The sequence below is a fragment of the Lepisma saccharinum genome, chromosome 3 (assembly GCF_977018435.1).
Source record: "Lepisma saccharinum chromosome 3, izLepSacc3.1, whole genome shotgun sequence".
Lineage (NCBI taxonomy): Eukaryota > Metazoa > Arthropoda > Insecta > Zygentoma > Lepismatidae > Lepisma > Lepisma saccharinum.
Window position 1 is genome coordinate 135236821 of NC_139231.1, and position 22864 is coordinate 135259684.

The following is a 22864-nucleotide window of genomic DNA, read 5'->3' on the forward strand; positions in this document are numbered from 1 at the left end:
TTTGTCCTACCGACACAAAATTAATGAGCTGGTAATTATCACTTGTAATTCACAATTATTAAGGTTATGTCAAAATGTTATTTCCGGTGATCACCACTAGGTGGTAATTACCATCGTTAGTGTTCGAAAAAGTAATTGTTCATGGAGCGGTTTCATTGCACAGATGGATTTTTACTCGTCTATAAAGAACTTTTATTATAATTCATACAATGAACACGATTAAATATATGAGAGATTTATCCAGATAGCTGTGGTACTACAATGTTAGTTACCGTAAAATGTTAATTATATTGTTAAAATTTAACAGTGCTTGTTAATGTACAAAACAGGAACGCAACCGTTTTTTTAAAGATTTATGATTATTTTATCATGCATAAATCCACAATAATTATAAATTAAGGTTGCATGCAACTGGAAAAAATGAACCATTGAAATTGCATTAGAGTAATTCGGCCATCAGTTCTTGTAAAACGGTCATGGTAGTTTTTACGGTACCTAGTTGAATAACTGCAGAAAGTGACAACCTTTTTTATCCTAATTTTTTAAAGTGAAAATTGATTTCAGGAGCCATTAGGTAGTATCTTTCATTTGATGTGTTTTACTTCGCGTTTCTGCCACTTTTGGCTAATTGCGAAGACAGGGATGAATTGTGAATGGATGAAAGGACAATCACCAGCACACAAGGACAGCACACAACCAAGCACGTAACCCCCCGAAGTCATGCAAATTATGATAAAGTCCGTCACTGCAAGAGGGGGGGGGGGGCTAGGGTGGGCAGTAACTTACCATGAAATTGTTAGGTCACTGCCAAGCAGCCTACACGATACATTTTCAGACAACGCACACAAGCACTTTACAACAACATACCTTTGTGCCCACTCCAAAGAAATTCTCCGTCGACGCTAATGATCGTGATATGGGCTTGTAGACCACGCATCAGATTTTTTCTATAACTTACATGTATAAATTAGACTCGGCCAAGACCAGCCATATTTCAATATCGCATCCGCTGCATGCGGTAAGAAAAGTTAGGCGTTGCCAAACACGTACTTTGTTCCTCTCCCCCTTCGCTGGCGTCCTCTGAGTCATCGTTTGGGGACGCGAATACAAATTTTTCTGACTTCTATTAATTTGTCTCCTTCGAAAGAGAATGAAGCGTCCTTCGTAGCGGTTAACTTTCGAATTTGATATGCAGTCTTTTCCAGCGACCGGCCTCCCCGATGCTGCAGTGGTAGCGTCGTCGCCTTGTAATGGAGGGGTCCCGGGTTCGATAACCGGTGGAGGCACTTGCCACAGTGGTTTGGATCCCACTTTAAACTATAGGTCCAGTCCCGATTAGCCTTACTGTACATAAAGTGGACTTAAAACACCAAATCAATAACAATTTTGCAGTGACCGTTTTGCTGCTTAGATGAAACAGACTTGGAAAGTATTCACGGAATATATTTCGGAGCTTTTATCAGCATAACCATAAGAGAAAATCCTTAAATGATCAGCTAATCGGAAACATTGTTTTAATTTTGAAATTAATTCTTCGTTATAAGTGTTTGGAGTAAGATTTTCTCTGAGCTCTTCTCCAATATGGGGCAAGGATTAATTGCCTAACAATTTAAAACTATGCTAGCGCCAGAAGGACACCACATCCAAGGAAATAAGAAAAACTATATAAGTGCTTGATTGTTTTATTTATTTTACTGCGCTTTTCTGCCACTTTTGGCTAATCGCAAAGATGAGGATGAAAGGTGACGAGATGAAATAGATGAAAGGACAGTCACAAACATGCATGCATGGATAGGACAAAACACAATCCCCGCAGAAGATTATATTGTCTGAGAGTCGAACGCCAGAGCCTCGTTAGTCCGCAAAAGGCAGTCCAGGATGTAGTACATGGAAGACATTTGGGTGTCTTCAGAAATGGTCGCATCCAAAACTAGATACATAAATGCTATTTTGGCCCAAATATGATTTCTTTCTCAGAAAATATTCCAGTCTTCCCACTCTGGCGCTGCCCTCTAAGAGAACAGATTTATGTTTTTAAAAAAGTATTCTCAAACTATCGATTGGAAATTGACACTCTTGAAAACCCAGATTTGTAACGTTTGTTGCGAACGCTGCCAATGATGTAGCTTAACAAGGAAAATTGCCATTTCTACATAAATTGTAGACAAAAAAATAGCGTGTTTGCAATTGGTGGTTTGTTGCGAATATCAGCAGATAAATTATGAATCTTCTCTTTCAAGTGAAGGTCTTAGTCATGAAAGATTCATTCTCTTAGAAGATGCGATTGTTGCTTTGTCTTATCCTTTCTGTTTTCGTTTCGGAAGGCTATTGGGATTTGTTTGTCTTTCCACCAGCTTCAAGTGTTTGCGGGGTCTCGGATTCATGTCACGACTTGTCTGAAATTCACGCCAGAGTTTCAGCGCCGTCTGCATTTGCAAAGCGTTATTCCAAGGAGCATTTGTTTCCGGTTGTGCCCTTTTGTTAGAGCCAGCGATGCGATTAGCGAAGCGACGCGGTGCGAATTCCATTAGTTGCAGATCCGTGATCGTTTTGAATTGCAATCCATTTCACATGCATCTTTCGTGGCCCCCAATGGGGCGAAAATTGATTTTACATAATAAGCCTGTATTAATCGGAAATGTTTATTGGTGCAGAACCGGTGTTTGAGTGGGGGAGGGGCGGTGTTTCTGTTGTAATGGGGTCTGATTAATGGAAATTCCTCCCATTCGTTTTTCTGTAATTAACTGTGTGCTGCGTACAGCGCTCCAGTGCTGTATATTACGTTTAAAGTAGATGCATCCATAGCACACCCACGAAAATTTCAATCGGGAGTCAAAATTTTAAAAGTTAGGTTTTGAATTGCGTGATGTGTTTATGTATTAGCACAGATGTGAAAGATCGTAGATCTTCATATAGTTCCGTCGGTGGTTAGGATGTGACTTTTCCAATCGATGAATCGGAGTGAAACATGAATCGTATATGAAAGGCAACTGAATTTTTTTCCGATGTTCAGGCCATTGATAAAATTTGAATAGTAAAAGTAATAATTATTATTATGCTTATGATTATTATAAGAACTATTATAAACTAATAAAAATAAACAAATTTTATTCCAAATTCATTATTATAATCCCTGGTAGAAAGTTACTCCCTTTTGTAATTTTATACAGCTCGTTGAAGGAAAACCTTTTGGGGACATTGCAATCATAGTGTTTATGTCGTGTGCTTATGTCACATAAAACTTTAAGTTTTGGGGCTTTTAAATCTGTGAAACAGTTTATTAAATCGAAGAATATGAAAATGTATTTTATACTATTTTTTTGATTTAACACATTTTTTACTTCGTTATTCTGTTCGAATGCTAAGTAACTGAACTTTGTGTGTTATTAACAATGAATATACAAGATTTCTGATTTTTTTTTGTTTTGTAATTTGAAAGTAACTATGCCAATTTCCATGTGGTCGACGGACCTGTTCGACACCCTCCCCTTTCGGTCATCCTTTACGTTCACTAATATTTCTTATCGAGAAACTACTAGAACTAAAATCAAATCAAACAAATTCTCTTCCACTTAGTTATATTGTCTACTGATTCAGGAGTCCTGAATGTGTGTGTATCACGTACTTGTATAAGCGAGAGATAATGCACATGTGTGTTGATTATAAGCAGATGTCCAGGAAGCAGTTGTTGCTACAGATAGAAAAAGTATTGCCGTGGCTCATAATGGATGTGATGTAATCTTGCGTTGTTTGTTTTGCAGGTGGCCCTCTGAAATCTGCATCGGCCAGCAGCTCTCGGTCTACAAGTCCTGCCCCAGCAGCACAGTCCTTCATTCCCACTCCTCGCAGTGCCAGGAGTTCCCTCAACGAGAAGCACCTGACAGGCAACAGGTGAGTTAAACATTTCAGTTCAGGTAGTCTGCAACTTCTGATTTATAAACATTTCTGCAAGATGATGCATAAATAAAGATGGCATCATACGCGTCGTTGACTTTATATTATTGGGAGGGGCCCATGGTGGACAGATTTCGTAAAGGCCCGAACCAGGTGTATCACGTGTAATAATAATAAAAATAAAAGCTTATAATTACAAGGCTAATACGATTAATGTGTCTATTACTAATGCTATTAATAATTAATTATTATTACAGAAACAGGTAAAAAGATGATGTATGAATAGAGATAATAACAGCATCTTTTCATCATCTAGCTTCTAGTTAAGTACAATTTGTATAAAAACAACCTTCCTACCAAATAAATTAATATCAAACATTTTCATGCATTATTTATTGAATTCCAAAAAGTTGTTAGCTCCAGCTGATGAAAAGCAAAGTTCCTGATTATAACTTTATGCCTATTATTATTAGTAGTGGTACACATAAATTTTCACAGACGCTGTCATCGCAGCGATAGTTTTTGGGTCCTACTTGAGTATTATTTCTACATGTGTGTGTGTACGAAATGTTAAATCTCACGCTTCTCCTATTTTATTTATTTATTTATTTAGAGAAACACTAGATATTCTAGTTACATAGTTATGTTGCTGATTGTTTTGAGTCTTGGGACTAACCTAGGATTGCTATATGGCCCGACAGTCCCGGACTGATATAATTTGTCCCGGTGTCCCGAATAGTTTTTTTCGGGACGCATAAATGTCCTGGAATCGGGTGCGAAAGAAGAAATGATTAAGACTATACATACTTTCCTGAAATATATTTCTATTTAAATGCGTGGACGTAATTTTAAAATAATCATTTTACAAAACAATCTAACTATACATTCAACCGTTCGCTCTCGATAATACAAGAGTTAATCGAGTTACAAGAAGGTGATGCGAAGATATTTGACACGATGGCGCCGCTGTCTGCAAGCAACGCTGAATTTCTCTTCAATTTCTATTCCATTGTATAGTAAGCTGTTTGTTTATTATTATAAATTATTATTATTAAGAAGTGTAAGGAATAACATAATGGATCTGTACTGGTCTGTACATAATAATTAAGTTGCATACAACAAGTTTGTCCCCCCCCCCCTAACAAGCTTCCGGTCAACAGTGTCCCGGATTTTCACTTATGAAATATAGCAATCCTAGACTAACCCTATGACCAGTCAGTCCTTCGACCTATATGCATATTTCATCTCATTACATTTATTTCATTTATTTATTTCTTCATCACAGGACCGAAGTCCAATTTATGTTGAACATAATATACACAAAAATAATGTTAATAATATACACAAATCTTAACAATAATGTTAATACGTAAAATAATGTTAAAATTTATGAAAGTGTGACAACATTAATATACAGTTAAAACTCATTTACTGTCAAATCCAATAAATTATAATTTTTTTACAAAATGTTGCGCCTAATATCATTACAATGAATCGAAAAATATGTCCAAATCATGCACTAAGAATAACTCGTTAAACGATTCCTAAACTCTTACTATTGGAGAGTTTTTGTGGCGTGTTGAAAGGTGTTCTGTTCCTCGCTGTTAAAGGCGTTACATATTTCAAATTCTGGGCTTGATATTGAATTTCCTTGCTGAGGAAAGTAAACTCTAACATGCATAATTGGTATTTAATTTTTTCCATGTTTTAGTGTATCTGTTTTGGAAAGAAGTCCAAAGACTTTGTGATAAATGTCAGCAAAAATGCTAATGTTTTTTTTTCTTTGTTTGTCAGGAACGGAGTGGGCGGTGTTCAGTCGGCTGGCAGTCGGACGTCCGTCAGAACCCCGGCGCCAAGTCTCAACAGCCCTTACAGCGCCACCCCAACTCAGCAGGGGAAGAACTCTATGCTGGATAAGTTCAAATTCTTCAACTCAAAGGAGAAAAACGAAAGGAGCAAAGGAGGTAAGTGGATTGAGCCTCTCTTCACCTAATGAAAGTTTCGATTTTCTGAGGGGGTTGCACTAACTAAAATGCCATGCCAGATGGGAATGTGTTCCTGCAAGTTATATCAAGGGCTTTGTCATGGACGTTCGCAGGATTTTTTTGTAGGTGGGAACCAAACTAGGCATAATTATTCAATAATAGCATTACCCCCCTTTTAAAAGAACTTCAGTTTGAAGTTATGTTAAGTTATTGGTTGACTGAAATGAAATTATACGTGTAAAGTATATAATTCGTGTTCCATAGGGGGCGTGCTCCCTTGCCCTCTTCCGGACGCCCATAGTCCCTGTTATAATGGTCGTCCGCAGGATTTTTTCCAGGGAGGGGCAAGCAAGGTAATACTTTTTCCGGGGTGGCAAAGGAGGCATATTTTCCCCCATAATAGTGATGCCCCCTCAAAAAACACTATTTCAGTCTGAAATTATCATGTTCTTTCAACGTATTTATAATAATTAACATAAATTACTGTGGCTGAAATGAAATTATGTGTGAAATATATAATTTTCAGGTGGACATTCATTTTCCAAGGGGGCCCGCGGCCCCCCCCTTGCCCCGTTCCAAACGTCCATGCCTGTTATACTCATCACTAGACTTGAAATTTTGGGCTGTAGTCATTAGCTGGGGGATGCAAGGTCCGGAGAGATGCTTGTATGGATCAACATCGAAACAATGCAGTATGTAGGGAGATGCTTGATTAACATTTTCTTACCCCCCCCCCCACCACCACCACTTGAGTGCCAGACGTTTTCTTTCTTCGAGACATGCCCCACATTTTGGGCATCACATAAATTTGTATTTAGATAGTGTGTCTCATGGAGAAACAAAAAATTGAAGGATTTTTTTGTTCCTTGAAGAACTTGAAACTAAGGGTGTGCCAAACTGTCCCAATCTCTACTTCGGGAATGACGTCCTGATTTTTGGGTTCCCAAACAGACTGGAAATTTTGGTCGTGTATTAAAAGTGCTTATTTCTGGACTTATCTGGATGCTGTTAGTGCAACTCTGGCTCACTCTGACCCACCCTTGGTGCGGCCACTGTTTGACAGAACCAAATGAAGACAGTGATCTTGAAAGTACAACTTCAAACTTGTAGGCACTAGACAGTACTAATTATAGCTCTGACGCCTTCATGCTAATTAGATCTGGAATTCCTTGCAAATCCTGACTATTGGACCCACTGCAGAAGTGAAACCCCAGACTTACAGTACCAATGTTTACTCTTCTCTTTCTCTGTCTCTGTGTGCATGCATGCTAGGGAATCTGGAAGTAAATTCATAAATCATGCATAATTTTCTTACTTTAGTTCTACACTTTGAAAACAAGATAAATCAATCTTAGTCATTTCTGAAATAAGTTTACCAGTTTATATTTGCATGCAATGTTAATGACATTATACATTGTCTAGTGCTTTCAATTATACTTATTCTAACACTTCATTCAAAGAGATCACGACTTCTTCAGGTGAAATTTCATTTGCCGGCGGTGAGAATCGAACCTACGAAAGACGCTTTAACATGGAGTAATTGATCGATGCAACAGATTTGTAGTAAAATCACAGTTCTGTCATAGCTTCGATTCTTACCACCGGCAAAATAAATTTTACCTGATGACAAAGAAGAGGTGCTCTTTCGAAACACAGTGTCAGAATAAGTATAGTGTATAGGACTAGAAAATGGATAATGTCCAATTAACATTGCATGCTAATGAAAAACTAAATATGCTGACCAAGGGAGTAATTTATTTTATTAAAAACATAAACTAAACGTAACGTTTCAACCTTCTAGCAAGGTCTTCATCAGACTCTGTATCAAGTACAAAAGTAACAAGATACACAAAAAAAGGGCATTATATATATATATACAAACATGTTTGTGTATATTTAGTTTTTCATAATCATGGAAACAAGGCTTAATGGTGTTACAATTGCATGCTAATGTAGAACCATTGTCACTAACATTCAGAGAACTATCAGTTTATATTTCTCACACTAAAATTTCCATCAATAGTAGAACCCCATCTCCTTGTGATTGGTATCTCTTTCTAAAATTAGGAGTATGTGGAATTCATCGTTATTTTGGGTCAAAAATATTAAGCCTACTCTTGTATTTCCAGGTACAGGAGTTTCAAAGAGAACTTCCAGTTCCAGCGGTTTTAGTTCAGCAAGGTCGGAACGTAGCGATTCTTCTACAAGCTTGTGTAGTGATGCAAAGCCATGTTCTAGGTATGTATAAAGATGCCCATAGCTAGAATTTAACTCAGGGGATGGCGTGGCGTTTGTTTAAACTCATATTTTTCAGAAGTTTCAAAGTAGGAAATAAGATTATGAAAATATTCATCCAAACTTACTATCATTTTAAAGCATTTTTAAAAAGTGTAATATTCCCCATTTTGCCATTCCAATCCACATATAAGAAATTTATCACCAAATAAATCAATTAAAAGAATAATTCTTGTAGGAATATTGTGAAAATTATTTTCATTATTTTGAGAAAAAAGAAGACTTCTGGTGAAGAGGGACAACCAATCCCATTAATATAAATATCACTTTTGATGATATGGATCCCAAGAATTCATTGTTCTGTATTGACCACTTTACACGTTTGTTATCAAGCTCTTAATGATTCACCAATACTGAATATTAATATATATGTATAGGTATTCCAGTGCAATTATGCCACATCAATCCACTAGGGTTCATTAAAAAAAAATCAACAAATTACATACAAAATAATAGAAATATTAAAAATAACTGTCATTTAATGGTGAAGTTCAGTTTTGCTCATAATGGTGGTGCAATATTAAATACAATGATGAAGTTTGCATAATTAGACTCAATGAAATGTTTCGTGATACTTGAAAATCCTCTTGAAATATCCAGTTTCTATAAAAGTATGGACTGGTATTGACAATTAAATTTGAACTAATATTACTGGTATTGGATCAATACTGATACTGTATTAACTCAGCCCTAATTGCAATACGTGATGTAAAAGAATTTCATGTTTACGTAGATAGTTCCTGAGTATTTAACCTATGAAGGAGCAAAAGATATAAACATTAAATTAGGCATTGAAATAATAAATTACAAATAGGCATTTGCCACACACAAGTAATTATATTGTTATAACAACTCTGGTTAAGTGAATAATTTGATTGTAATAGCATTATAGATATTTACCACATGTTTTATTGTAGTAATATTGTGGACTGTTTTTCAACAGAAAAATGCAATATATAAGTATAAATTAAAAATCGTTTAAAATTTAAGGTGGGATTGGAATTAGTTAATTCAATAGCAGAACTATGGAAGAACTATCATAGATTTATAATTTGTTTCTTACATCAAGTTTACATTTGCAGTTTTAGGAAAAACACATGGAATAAGGACTCCATGTACAAAATGATTACATTCTGTGTTTCAATATTATGTTAGATAAATGTTGGTTATTTTTGTGTATATATGAAAGTAATGAAAATCCTTTTATTTTCAGTTCAATTGCATCTAATGAAACAAGGGAAAGTAGCCCTGTATTGTCTTCCACCAACACAATCACTGATAGCACAAGTCCAAAGGCCTCTTCAAAGGGCTTCCGGAACAAGTTTGGAAAGGGCGTGAGCAACTCCAAGGAAGGGAAGCAGAATTCTCCCAAGACGGGTCGAAAGGAAGATGGCAACAAGTCTTCTCCAAAGCAAAATAAAAGTGCAAATAATAGTGGCAAAGAGACAAGGGACTATAATAAAGAGGTGAGAGAAAAAGGTGAAGTGGATGCAAAGCATAAAGATGACAGAACTAAAAACAATAACGAGTCCGAGAAGAAAGTGCACAAAAATGACAAGTACAGTGAAAAAGTGTCGTATGCCCCTGTGTTAGAGGTGGATAACCCTATAAAACAGTCAAAAGTTTCCAGTTTGATTCCTAAAACGGAAGCCAAGACAAAATCGCGGAATAGCAATTCGCATCTTCCTGCCAAAGCTCCAAACTCAAAAGACAATTTAAGTGAAATTCCCCCCTTGGTAAATGCTCAAAACCAGCCAGCAAACATGGCTAATCCTCAAATGACTCAAATACCTGGCGTCGGTAGCGGGATCCCGAAACCGACGGCAGCCGTGAAAGGTACCACCAAAGTGTCAAAAGAAGACAAGCAAACGAGTCCTGTGTCGAACACTGCCATCAATAACAACAGCTTTACCAAAGACAATAGTAATCGCATGGTCCAGAAGAATTCTCAGACACAATATGCTAGAACTATGCAAAACAAACCCACAAGTCCTTGCAAAAATGAAGATAGTGATGTTGACAATTACAAAATATCTTTAGACTCTTGCAATAACAGCTCCAGCAGTTCCTTGCCAAGGCAGAAACAGTTGGGAAGAAACAAGGATGAAACGGGAAGCAATATTAGTGTTGCGATGGTCTCCCCCATGCCAAGCACAATCAACCTAACCCACCAGAAGGACAAGGAAAGAGAGAAGGATAGTGTGCCTTTAAGTGAAAGTGGATCGAACATCAGCGAATCAAGTCATTCCAATTCTACAGGCCAGTCCAATTCAAACTCATCTGAAAGTAGTGTCATATATCGGCCAAGCTCTGAGAGTGGAAGTGATATCAGCAAATCAAAAGGGTCGGATGTCATCAGCGACCATATCAGAAGTCCTATTACTTGCACCAAAATGGAAACTACCTTTGACAGTGGCGATAAGGTAAGGGTTTACTTGTCCGTAGACCAAATTCCAAGTGGCTGACAAAATATTTAATTCTTTAGTTCAATTTTATACGTGTGAGACTTTGACCAGCTATCTTTCTTTTTACCCAATTTTGTTTACCTCACTCAGTCGTTTTGCAGCACTATGTCAATATTTGAATTCAGAAATTAGTTGTCCTTTGCCCAACATAAACATGAGCAATTGTATATATCAGAATTGACTTTTAAAGTCTTCTCACCTGGGTTCACTATGTAATTTCAAAAAGGATGACAATACTATTGCAATTTCTACATGCTTTTGCTTGCTATACATCAAAACAAGGAGGTGGGTGAGTTGTGGTAACCAAAAGGATGAAGCTCAAGACCCGGTCCAAAATATCTATCTTCTGTTTTATCACAGAGCATTTTAAAACCTATTCAGGTACATGGTTACTGTTTTACTATTCAATGTCTCTTGATGCAAATAAGAAGCTACATCCATAATACAAATCAGAGAATTGTGAATTGAGCAGGTAGCTTATTGGAAATTATCCTCACACCTCCTTTCTACATAATTCAAAGATAGTAGCCTACTTTCATGGTTAAAGCTAACATTTTTGTAATTAACACTGTTCACAACAAACCAAAGAAATCTATTACAGTGTTTGATTGCACTGTAAAATTAATCTTGCATATGCCAATATATGTATAGATCACACACGTAGAATTCTTTTTTAGAATTGATTTTATAGCCCTGGTCAATCAGAAACTCTCCTGTGTTACTACTATGATCTTAGATATAGCAAAATAGTGCATCACTATTTTTACTTGAATTTTCTCCTTTGAATATGGAATTGTAGAATGTACACAAAGCATGCGTTTCACTTGATGTCACTGGATAAACAATATAATTAAGCTTGGAATTGTACTTTTCCTGGCAATGTGATAAAACAAGTGTCCTCAGGTTACCAACCAAGTTAATTAAACATTAGCATCCAACTTTTTGAGTACATACATTGCTATAATCATCAGGGATGATGATGATCGCTGCTGATGAGAGCAATGTATGTGCTCAAACACCTGGAGCCTAATACTGAATTAGTCTTACTGGTAACCTGAGAACACTTTTTCTAAAATCAGAGCAATATTAATGGTATTTACTTTTTCTTTTATCTTATTTTGGATTGAGAATGTGAATTAGCATCTACAGAATAGATATTTTTCTTCAGAATGCAAAGAGGGAATAGGAATTATGTCAAATGAGATGTGTTTTATATTAATAATTAAGATTTATGAAACTTTAAGAACTGACTTTCTGAATTTGAATGCAAGTTGTCAATATTTGGAAGTTTTTAATAACAGTAATATGTAGTTCAATGTTTAATGCAAATACAGAATTGTGTTAGGTATAGTTAATATTACCGTGCATACTCAATATGTTTTTCTCTCGCATAGGTGATTACCCACGAAACTCATCCTAATGTGGTAAGGGAAACAACTTTTGGAGAAGAGGAGGAAGTTGTAATGAATGTAAAGCCAATGCAGCCACTGCTTCGAGCTTCTCAGTTTGGTTACACAAGAGGCCTTGGTTTATCCAGCCGTAACTTAGCTCCCAGTGTTCATGTTCCTCGAATAGGTACTTATTTACTTAGTTATTATTGTTTAGATTTTACAGATTTTTAGTGCTTCGTGTATTTTACCTGTAACCACATAAGTGCATATGTAAAACAAGGAAAGATGGACTGGTAAGTTTATATTTATGGAAGGAAAGAGAGACACTGAGAAAATTACTACTGACTGATGAATTATTTTGCTGCCACTGCTAGCACCCCAACCAACCAAAGAAACGAGATGTCATACTCAGTACAATTGGAGATAAATTCCTCTATTACATCACATATGCTCTAAAGCAGGGGTTCCCAAACATTTTTGTTTCATGGTGCCCTTACTATTTCAAGATTTTTCCACGGTGCCCAAGTCAGAATGTAGGCCTATCTAACACTTGCAATGCTCAGTTGGTGTGGCTAGGTTGCTTGCCTTAAGTTAAAAATTAAATACATATTTTAAATTCGGAAACATTTTATGTGTAAATTACTAAATAAGTACATATTTGGAACAATCATTACATTGATTGAATTTCAGTGAAATATTGGAACATATCAGGGTGCAGCGGCGTACACTTTGGAAATCACTGCTATAAAGTAAAGATAGTATTTACAATCTTTCAAAACTCTACACATATGCTCTATAGAAGTTCTAATGTATAATATAGTTCTTAGATGATTTCAAATGCTGCCTGGGTACCTGATATTGAAACCCAAAACTTTCCATACAAGCAAAGTAACAATGGACATTTTTAAATTTATTTTTTATTGATTTTAATATGGGCTGTAAGTAGTCAGGAATTCAGGAAATCAACATCTATAGACTATACTAGGTAAATAGCAGCCACTAGAATTTTGCCATGAGAAAGAATGTGAAGTTTTGAAAATTCAGACACAATGCATTTAGTACCTTCAAGATTATAAGCACTGTTTGTATTTTATAGTATTTATAGATTACAGAGCAATGTGCACATTCAGTAATTATGGAGTCATGAAAGTAGTCAGCTGTAAAATACTTTAATAAAACAAGGCTACCTCAGTAATCTAGTCACAAAATGCATCCATGCCATCACAGAAAGAAATATTGACATGACAAGAAAGAATTCCTATTTTTATCTTCCCAGTTCTCTGAAAAATAAATCACACTCTTCCAGTCGCACTTCCACATGAACAGCATCACCCAGACACAGGACAGAGTTGTCTTCACCATTTCTTTACATTAACATTCAGACTTTGAAAGGCAAAAACTCCTTTACTAAAAAGGGTAACTGAAGAACCCTCCCCAATGTCATATATTCTGATCTGTTGCAACACACTTATGTGGTAGGACACCCAATCAATCTTTATTATATAGACCAGCCTCTAGATTACCAGTGTTTGTTCATACACTTGATGAAAACTTCAATGAATGTTTCAAAGTGACCATAACATCCACATACTGCCTCCCAACACTGAATATTTTGTGAGATGGTGTTGGAAACAAGCCTAGATGGCAGGACTGAGTCTCAAAAACTGTGATCTTGGTCTCAACGCTAATTTGTGTTAACTTCTTTCTTTGAAAATGCAGTACACATGTGGAAACAAAACATGCTGTAGACCTTGATTATTGCTCATCTTTCATTTGAGTTGCAAGGATGTTAATACATTGGTAAGTCAGTTATGAAGTTTCTTTTGTGTGCTACATGTTTTAGAGTTGCTATCATCCCACATGTAGGATCCTTTTCCAAGTTGTGTGTTACTACAGCTACTTGTCACATTCACTATTACATTTTATTTCTCCTCTTTTCTCGCATCATTTGCATAAATACCACGGTGATACCAATGCCATTGGTTTATTGCCAGTTTTCTTCTTAAGGTATTTTTTTTAATGTAAATGTACCACTAGAATATGTAAGGAGTAAGTAAGGGTTTTTCCAATCACATTCACATTGCGAGTTACTGCCTAAAAATGTTTAATTGTCGTCAGTCTTGATCAAAATTGGTGATATAACTGTGCTCTTTAAGTTTTCTCTCAAAATTTTAACATTATTTTTCTTAATGGCCCCCTCTTTCTAGTTCAGGGTATCGATAAATAGCATAATGCACCCTTCATTAACTTTTGCTTACAATAAAAACATTATTTTCTCTTGACAAATACTGTTAGAATTACAGTATTGATTATGATACAGTATGCAGATTGTATGTACACTTTTCCTTTGAGAATTGTGCTTGCTACTAATTGTGCATATATCACAAGGATGCCAAATACAGCCTTTCTGTTTTTTCTGTAACATACTTGCTGTAGCAATTATTAAGGCTGCACTGGATGTTTGGTCTGCAACAGCAAAGTCGTTTTCGAAAATTCCCGTCCTTTTGAAAAACCACTGTGGTATCCCAAGTTTTGGAAAATTACGTCTATTTAGAATTCCTTCTGTAGCATTGAAGTGAATCTTAATGTGGCTTGCTTCCACTGTTATCTAGATTTTTGTGATAGATTTTTTCACATCACAAGTTTTTTCTATCGTTACTACCGGTAAAAGTAAACTACATCAAGATTCACATGAATGTTCTAGAAGGATTCTACACAAATCCAATTTTTTTCAGAATTTGTAATATCAATGGTTTTCTGAAGGGAGAGAAATTTTTGATAATATTGCTGGTGCAGACCAAAGGTTCAGCGTGACTTTCAAGGAAGATTGTTGCTACTAATTGTCTGAGTGTGGGTTCTTTATTAGTGTACAGTTTTAATTGGACATTATTTTACCTATTCCAACACTATGTTTTGAGATAGCACGTTTTTTGCCTTCAGATCAACCCCACCCCTTTTTTTTATCATTTAAACTTATATTTTTGCAGTACTACTGATGTGGTATGAAACACCAGTGGCACCATTAGAGGTGTGCAATACATGTCGCTGCACAGAGCATTGGTCTTCCGAATTACATTCATTCATTTCTTGTGCAAAAGCGATGATTATCAAATAGAAAGAAGAAAATCAAATTAAAAGCAACCTTTATTAGCGATAATCAGCATACCTAAAACACAAAAAGGAAACCAATTGCAAACAGGTACCACAATACATGACAGCAACCAACAATCAACATTATTGGTGTGCAATATGTTGTGAAAGAAATTTTCCTTGTAGCACAGTTGCATTTTTTGTTACAGACAACTATGTGTACTTTTTTGGCAAGTATGCATCATGCCACCAGTCAGAATTTACCAAGAAACAGTGACACATCTGTTCACCAAATTCCTGTCATAAACTATTGCTCAAGAGGGCTATGGCACGATAATATGATTCTTTGTGTTGAAGCTGAGAGACACCAAAGTTGAGTTGAAATTTTACACTCGTAACCATGTTGGTTTTAGTGTAGAATTTTAGACAAATGAAAGTTGTCTATATTTTTACTATTAACAGTGTAATGGCCCCACAAATATTGTTCAACAGGGCCTCATGTTTCTTAACAGTGGGTCTGATAACCACCTTCATATGTTTGATTTCCATTATTGGCAAAAAGTCAAAAGTTAACCTGACAACAAGATGAGTCTCTCAATATGTAGTGTTAGAATAGGTAAAGTGTAAAATCAGTGGCGGCTGCTTAATACATGCTACACTGCTATAGCACGTTACTCAATTTGCTAAGATGAAAAGAAAGAAAGGGACAAATTTCAGAGATTTAAAAAGTTTAGTAAAACACTGAAGTGACTTCCCACGTTAAGTGGCTCAAAAATTTGCAGCACGCTATGAATTTCCCGCATGCTGTTAAACTACAGGGTGGCTCAATAAGTCACTTAACACCCTCAGTACAAGGCCACTGCGGCATGGAATGTGAAAATGGCGATGACCAATCATTGCCTGGCCAAGGGGGAACCACATTGACGCCACCCACATGGTCGGCGGCCATCTTGATGTCCGCCATCTTGAATTCAACTTCAGAATTTTAAATGGGAAGGGGGTCGTGCGACATATCAAAATGGGCTAGAATTTCACGAGAAATGCAATGGTGAAGTTTTTTCGTTGTATCTTTCACCAGTAAAAAGTTATGACTGAATTCTTGTACCAATTAGCTCCTTTTCGAGGTGTTAGTAAAATGCCTTAAAATTTGTTTAGCGCATCGGTAATGCATCGAGGTCAAAGTGACGTCTAGGGAGAGAAGTTCGCATGCCATTGCACACGATTTTAATCTGATACATGCATGAAGAGCTTCGCATTATGAATGGTTGTCGCGAACAATTTACAGTGTGACGCTTCCATTGAATTAAAAGTCCTTCACAGTGACAAGGCTAATGTTTATGTTCATAAGGAAGTTCATAAACAGAATATGTGATCCTTGTCATCTGATAACTAACTTTGGACAAAAACAGGTTCATAACGTTCCCATAAGTGTTCTGGTGTTCTTCCCTATTGAAAAAACTCTGTAAAAAGTACCTTCTTCCATAAGCAAGGATGAAAAAAACTGTTTATTTAACAAATCCAATTAGCCCTAAGCATTTAAGGTTCCCTTGATGTTGATGGAAAATTGACTAACCAATCGTGTTTCACACAGCAGGCCACACCATTAACTTACCAACACTAACCATTCAGCTTTGATCTGTCGAAAATGGGTTATCAGATAAAAAGCATCGAATATTCTGTTTATAAACTTCCTTCTGAACATAAACATCAGCCTTGTCACTGTGAAGGACTTTTAATTCAATGGAAGCATCACACTGTAAATTGTTCGCGACAACCATTCATAATGCGCAGCTCTTCATGGATGTATCCGATTAAAATCGTGTGCAATGCCATGCGAACTTCTCTCCCTAGACGTCACTTTGATCTTGATGCATTACCGATGCGCTAAACAAATTTTAAGGCATTTTTCTAACACCTCGAAAAGGAGCTAATTGGTACAAGAATTCAGTCATAACGTTTTACTGGTGAAAGATACGTCGAAAAAACCTTCACCATTACATTTCTCGTGAAATTCTAGCCCATTTTGATATGTCACACGACCCCCTTCCCATTTAAAATTCTGAAGTTGAATTCAAGATGGCGGACATCAAGATGGCCGCCGACCATGTGGGTGGCGTCAATGTGGTTCCCCCTTGGCCTGATAACGATTGGTCATTACCATTTCCATGTTGCACGCTGCAGTGGCCTTGTACTGGGGGTGTTAAGTGACTTATTGAGCCATCCTGTACAATACTGGGCTACTGGCTTCATAGCATGTTTTCTTTGCGTTTTCGCCACCTCCTGAGGTGCCTGAATGCCCCTCGGTTTTTACGGGGAGGTAGGGTCTCAGCTCGAGAAAACTGTCTGCTAACATGCTATACAGATCCACAGCACAGTAAGTGTTGTCATCTTAGTATAAGAAGAAAGTTGGCGGATAGCTTTACAGATTCAGACACAAATTTTTTTTCGTGTAGTTATTGTCAAGCATGTAGCATGTGAAGCAGTCAATGTGAAGGATCAGTTGTGCTTTGTTGTTCCAAGCAGTGAGGTATGGGAGGTTGGAGTGGGGGAGTTTATGGAGGTTACGTCCCATCTTGAAATTTTGAGTTTCAGATGAAAGCAGTAAAGAACTCTGAAATTAAAGTGTTCAATGCAAACACCCCCTTAAAATTATTTCCCGATTACCATTCTTGTATTTGAATAGCTTTCAAAATGAATGTTGAAAGCAGGGATTGCAAAATATTTTATACTAGGGACGTTCAATATATAAGTTTCCCTGTGCTATAAAATATTGTATAAAGCAATGCCATTAAAAAGATGCACATGGTTGACAAGCGCCATTCTTCGTCTACAAGGAACAACAATCGATTCGTTATCAGACGTGAAGGCGCATGCGCTCAAGGGCGAAAAGTAAATGCTTGTTCGGAAAACGCGGGAGGAAGAACAATTAATGCTGACCGTTATTGTCAAACATTGGATAAACTGAGAAACGCAATTCGACATAAGCGACCAGGTCTCCTGTCAGCTGGTGTCATTCTTCTTGACGATAACACTCGCCCTTGTCAGCAGTGCAAACACAACACAAAATTGAAGAATTGGGGTGGGAATGGCTGCCCCACCTTCCATAGAGCCCAGATTTAGCACCTAGTGATTTCCATCTTTTTCTGGTGTTAGTCTGAATTGCAAGGTTACCGTTTCGAAACAGATGAAGACGTGAAGAGGAATGTGAGAATAGTGCTCAATAGCCAGAGCCCTGATTTTCTTGCAAAGGGTATGGACAAATTGGTGCAACGGTGGGACAAATTCCTGAACCTCTATGGGGATTATGTGGAGAAGTGAGGAAGAATCCTCCTACACATCTATGTATAGTTTTCTAATGTATCTTGAAAATAAAATTTTTTACAGCATACGGAAACTTATATATTGAACGACCCACGTAGTTTATTCCGTCCCTACAATTCCAGTCACCCTTGGGGGGGGGGGGAGATATTCCTAGGCTAGCGGTTCCAAGTGAGTGAGTGTATGTGTGTGGGCTAGGGGTGTGGTGGGGGGGGTGTAAATACAAGAAACAACATCTTCCTGTAGCATTCATCTTTGAAAAGTTACAAGCTGCCGCTGGTTAAAGTAACAGTGGATTATGCTCAATTAATTTTGCATGCTAAATCTTAATAATGCATACCTGAATAATAAATCCACAGCAGCAACAATTTTCTCCTGAGTTAACTAGCCCCATGTGGCAAGGTTCTAAATGGTGGTAACAGATATCTTCTTGTAATTACGACAGCAGTGTGATGAATTTCTTGCCTTAGGGAACATTTCTCAAACTCAGTCTATGAGCTTAGACATGGAAATGTTCTAGTTGTGCAGATGCGATCAATAGAAAAATTAAAATTATGTTTTGCACATGACACTTTAATAAATTTGATCAGTGATTTTAACCCTCTATAACCCACTCAGCGGCACTGGGTGCCGCATTTTTTTAAATTTTGAATTATTTTCCTCACCAGCACAATAATGGTCGGGAAAGCACTAGGTAAACCTATCTACACTATTCCCACAAAAACATAGGATCTTTTGTGCCTTTTTTCTGGCATTTTTTCAGTTGTTTATATGCCACTGAAGTGACCACGCCCTTTAGCAGCACTTGGTACCGAGCGCAGGAATGTTTCCTACCTTAAATCATAGAACTCCAGTCATGAATTTGGCGGAAATAAAAAGAATAAAATGATGGTACATTGTTCGAAATGAAAATTATTTGTATGCAGAAACCATTGCAGTACCCATACGAAATGTCAGAGTTGTCAAAATAACGATATTGAAAAGTGACAACATTCGGTTCCTTTTATTTGAATCTGTAGGGTATGTCTTTTTTTACGTATGTCTCATAAACGTAGGAGAAACATATTGAGATTTGAACATTTAAAAAATATTTTGTAAGTTTCTTCCGAGTTATGTTTTACACATTTGATTGCATTTTCTGCGAGTCAGTAAGATTTTGACTGAGAATTTTGGAATAAATTGTTACTTTCTAAGCTCAGAAAAGTTATACGATTTCAATTTGTTTTGAAAAACACGTTGAAATTCTTTGGAAAATTTGTGAATGGCGAGTTCATCTTTTAGTTTCTTCATTATGTGGCAAAGTTTTAATTATTTTTAGAATAATATTTTGGTGAATTGCTTCAAAAGTCTAAGCTTGTAATTCTATGAGACACTTTCTCTAATTTTCCTAGTTTATTTCCATTACGTATAATAGCTAATACGTAAAAATGTCCAAAATGGACCTGTTTTCATTCATATATATTTCGCCTGATTTCCATTAAGTGCTAATGTAATTCAACATCGAGTTGCATCAAAATCATGTAAAAAACGTTGGTTTTGATAGGGTGGCACTTGAGTGCCGCATATAGGACATCTGTGCTACTATGAGAATACAGGTGACTGAGGGTAAAGTAAAGAGTACCACTCATGTACTACACATTTTAATTTCTTCATACCTGTTCATTAAATAATAATTACTGGTACACGAGGATGCTTTAATAATAGTATTCTAAAATTGTGGAATACATCCGCAGATTCTGTGTTTATGTAGTGACCTATGTGTCCTTATTTTATGAGCAAATGATTGAAAGTTATGTGAATAGCCAGTAAAGGCAAGCCTTAGCAGGCCTGTAATGTAAGCTTGAACATATATGAATTTTGTGGGTAATCTTTAAATAAAAGATAATACATTTTAACATGCATGTACAGATGATTTAAAACTATTCCTCTGGGATGTGGGAGGCAAATACAGTTTTACAGTGCTGCTGATGTTAAAAAATGTAACTTTATTAAAATGTTTTCATTATAACTGGCAACATTCTTTTAACACCCAAGCTTTAATTTTAACGGAGAATGCACATATTCATTTTTTTTTAAATGGTAGTCAGATGGCTCTACCAACTAGAACACAACTACTTCTGCAAGGGCAGTATACACAGATACATGGACATCATGTCCCCATGTATTAAGTCATGTAAATACATACAAGTCGCCAGCTCAGTGGTTGAGTATGTTAAATGCTTGACTCTTGATGTGATCACTGAAATTCCCATTTTTTGTTCAAGCATGGGAGTTTGAGAGTCTCCCTTCATAAATTTAATCTATCATCTTTGTCATTTCAATTAGCAAAAAGTGGCAGAAAACAACAAAAATGGTGTGGATTTTGTTCGGTTTGTGTACCTCCTTTCATGATGCATTTAAAGAAACCAAACATGAAATAGAATATTTGAAAATGTAACTACTGAGTTATATCTTAAACTAAACATATTTTGTGACAAGCTTCTCCTGCCACTAACCCATAATACTTTCTACATCTTTGAGCATGAAATTTTAAATCTTTTCAACTAATCTTGCCCCTGTACAGTGTTTCTGGCTGTATTTTTATGTGAAACTACTGCACTATATGAAAATTTGCCTGCAAAATGTTCCTATATCTGAATTTTTTAATGTAATTTTTTTTTCAATTATGATCTGCATGTTAATTGAAAACTGTTCTATTAGTGTGCAATCAAGGGAAGTTTAAGGCATTTTATCCTAAGGTTATAAGTCTGTATGAGCATGACACTAACCCTCTGTGATCCCTGACTTGAGTTCCCATGTGCTTCCTCAACAGGTTACCAGACAGAAACTGTTGGAGGTAACAACAAGTGCCTGACCTTCACTAGACCATATTACAATACACACGAATCTCTTCGCATGATACAAAACATAAAACGAGGGATGGCTGATGGGAACTACATTGATCCTGATTACAGTGATATAGATGCCATTGATATATCTGCAGGTAAGAGTTGACACACAATTAAACATGTTCATCTAATCCATGTAGAATATGACCTGAATATTATGTGAAACACAGCTGTATTTGAACTATTGAAACTGTAATGTAAACTTATTTTCTTTTTCATCTTCATTTTTCTTTGTGTGTTTAACATAGAGGAAAGGGTTTTTCTTTGTCTTGTCCCTAAAATGTTTGCCCCCATCTTCTCCCATGCGAATCTTCTAAAATTTCACTAAATAATGCAGTGGGTTTCCTTCCTCTTGAAGTAATTCTTGAAGCTTTCCTTGCAGTGAATGATGAAGAAGTTTTCTCGGGATATCAGCCAGGTGATTTCTGGATAGGCTTCCGAGCTTTCGAGAGCTAACATCACTCTCATCTTGACTTCAATCCCTGAAGATGAGAGTGATGTTAACTCTCGAAAGCTTGGAAGCCTATCCGGGAATCACTTGGCTGATATCCCGAGAAAACTATTTCTTCCTTCCTCTTGTTATTCAATTTAAATTTACTTTCATTTGGTACATCATAATGATTGTTTCAAAAATCTGGGGAAGAAAGTTATGGAGTCAATCTTGTACAATTCCTTTGAACGTTGCTTGTAGCTTTCCTGGCAGCAAATGATGGAGATATTTTCTGGGATGTCAGCCAAGAGTTTTCAGTGATCAATGGTACTCTGCACATTGTTTCATTGAGCTATCTCCATCAGTGACACAGAGCACATTCAAGATTAAATAAGTAATCTGCGCACAGTTTTCACACAGAATGGATAATCTGAATGCATCATCAAGACACTAGAGAGAGAGAGAGAGACTACATAATGCACAAGAAGAACAACAAACAAACAAACAAACCTGGACAACCCAGACAACTAAGAGCAGAAGAAGATAGTCATCCATCATCTCATACACTGGAAATCATGCCTCTTTGGAAGCACAACATCAAGACTATCCACAAACAGTCACCAAACTCGGAAGCTGACTTTGTAATCCTAAGGATGACTTAGGACAGAAGACACCTGTGGCTTATGTATCATCTGTACCTACGGTAAAGCCTAGATTGGGCAAACGGGAAGGACCAGTGGCGGCTCGTGGTGATCCAAAGTGGAGGGGCGAAAGCTCACAAATTTGCTCTATTGATTTGTTGGAGATTAAGAAATTATAGTGGATTGATTGATTTGCTTTATATTACTTCGCCTTTTGTGCCACATTTGGCTAATTTGCGAAGATGGGGATGAGTGATATGATGAAATTAATGAATGGACACTCACAAAATCCATGCCCAGGCCAGGATTCGAACACAGTATCCCTGGCGTCGTAGCGCGATATGCTAACCACTCCACCACGGGGGTTTGGCACAAATTTGCTCTACTAGTAATGCGAGTTTAAATGATGAATTTCGTATAACAGGCAACGTGATAAGAAATTGATACGTTCGTGTTCACCGAATATC

At 36.7% G+C, this 22864-nt stretch overlaps 1 protein-coding gene across 12 annotated transcripts in view; it reads left to right on the forward strand.

Annotated features, from left to right (window-relative positions):
• sick (sickie) overlaps window positions 1-22864 on the forward strand; it is a 1061378-nt gene that overhangs the window by 750692 nt on the left and 287822 nt on the right. For all 12 annotated transcript variants that reach the window (XM_083119471.1, XM_083119472.1, XM_083119464.1 and 9 more), the window contains 6 exons: window positions 3762-3891; window positions 5689-5858; window positions 8009-8117; window positions 9388-10597; window positions 12034-12214; window positions 21251-21421. In XM_083119471.1, coding sequence (XP_082975597.1) covers window positions 3762-3891; window positions 5689-5858; window positions 8009-8117; window positions 9388-10597; window positions 12034-12214; window positions 21251-21421 — 1971 coding nt within the window. The remainder of the gene's footprint in view (window positions 1-3761; window positions 3892-5688; window positions 5859-8008; window positions 8118-9387; window positions 10598-12033; window positions 12215-21250; window positions 21422-22864) is intronic.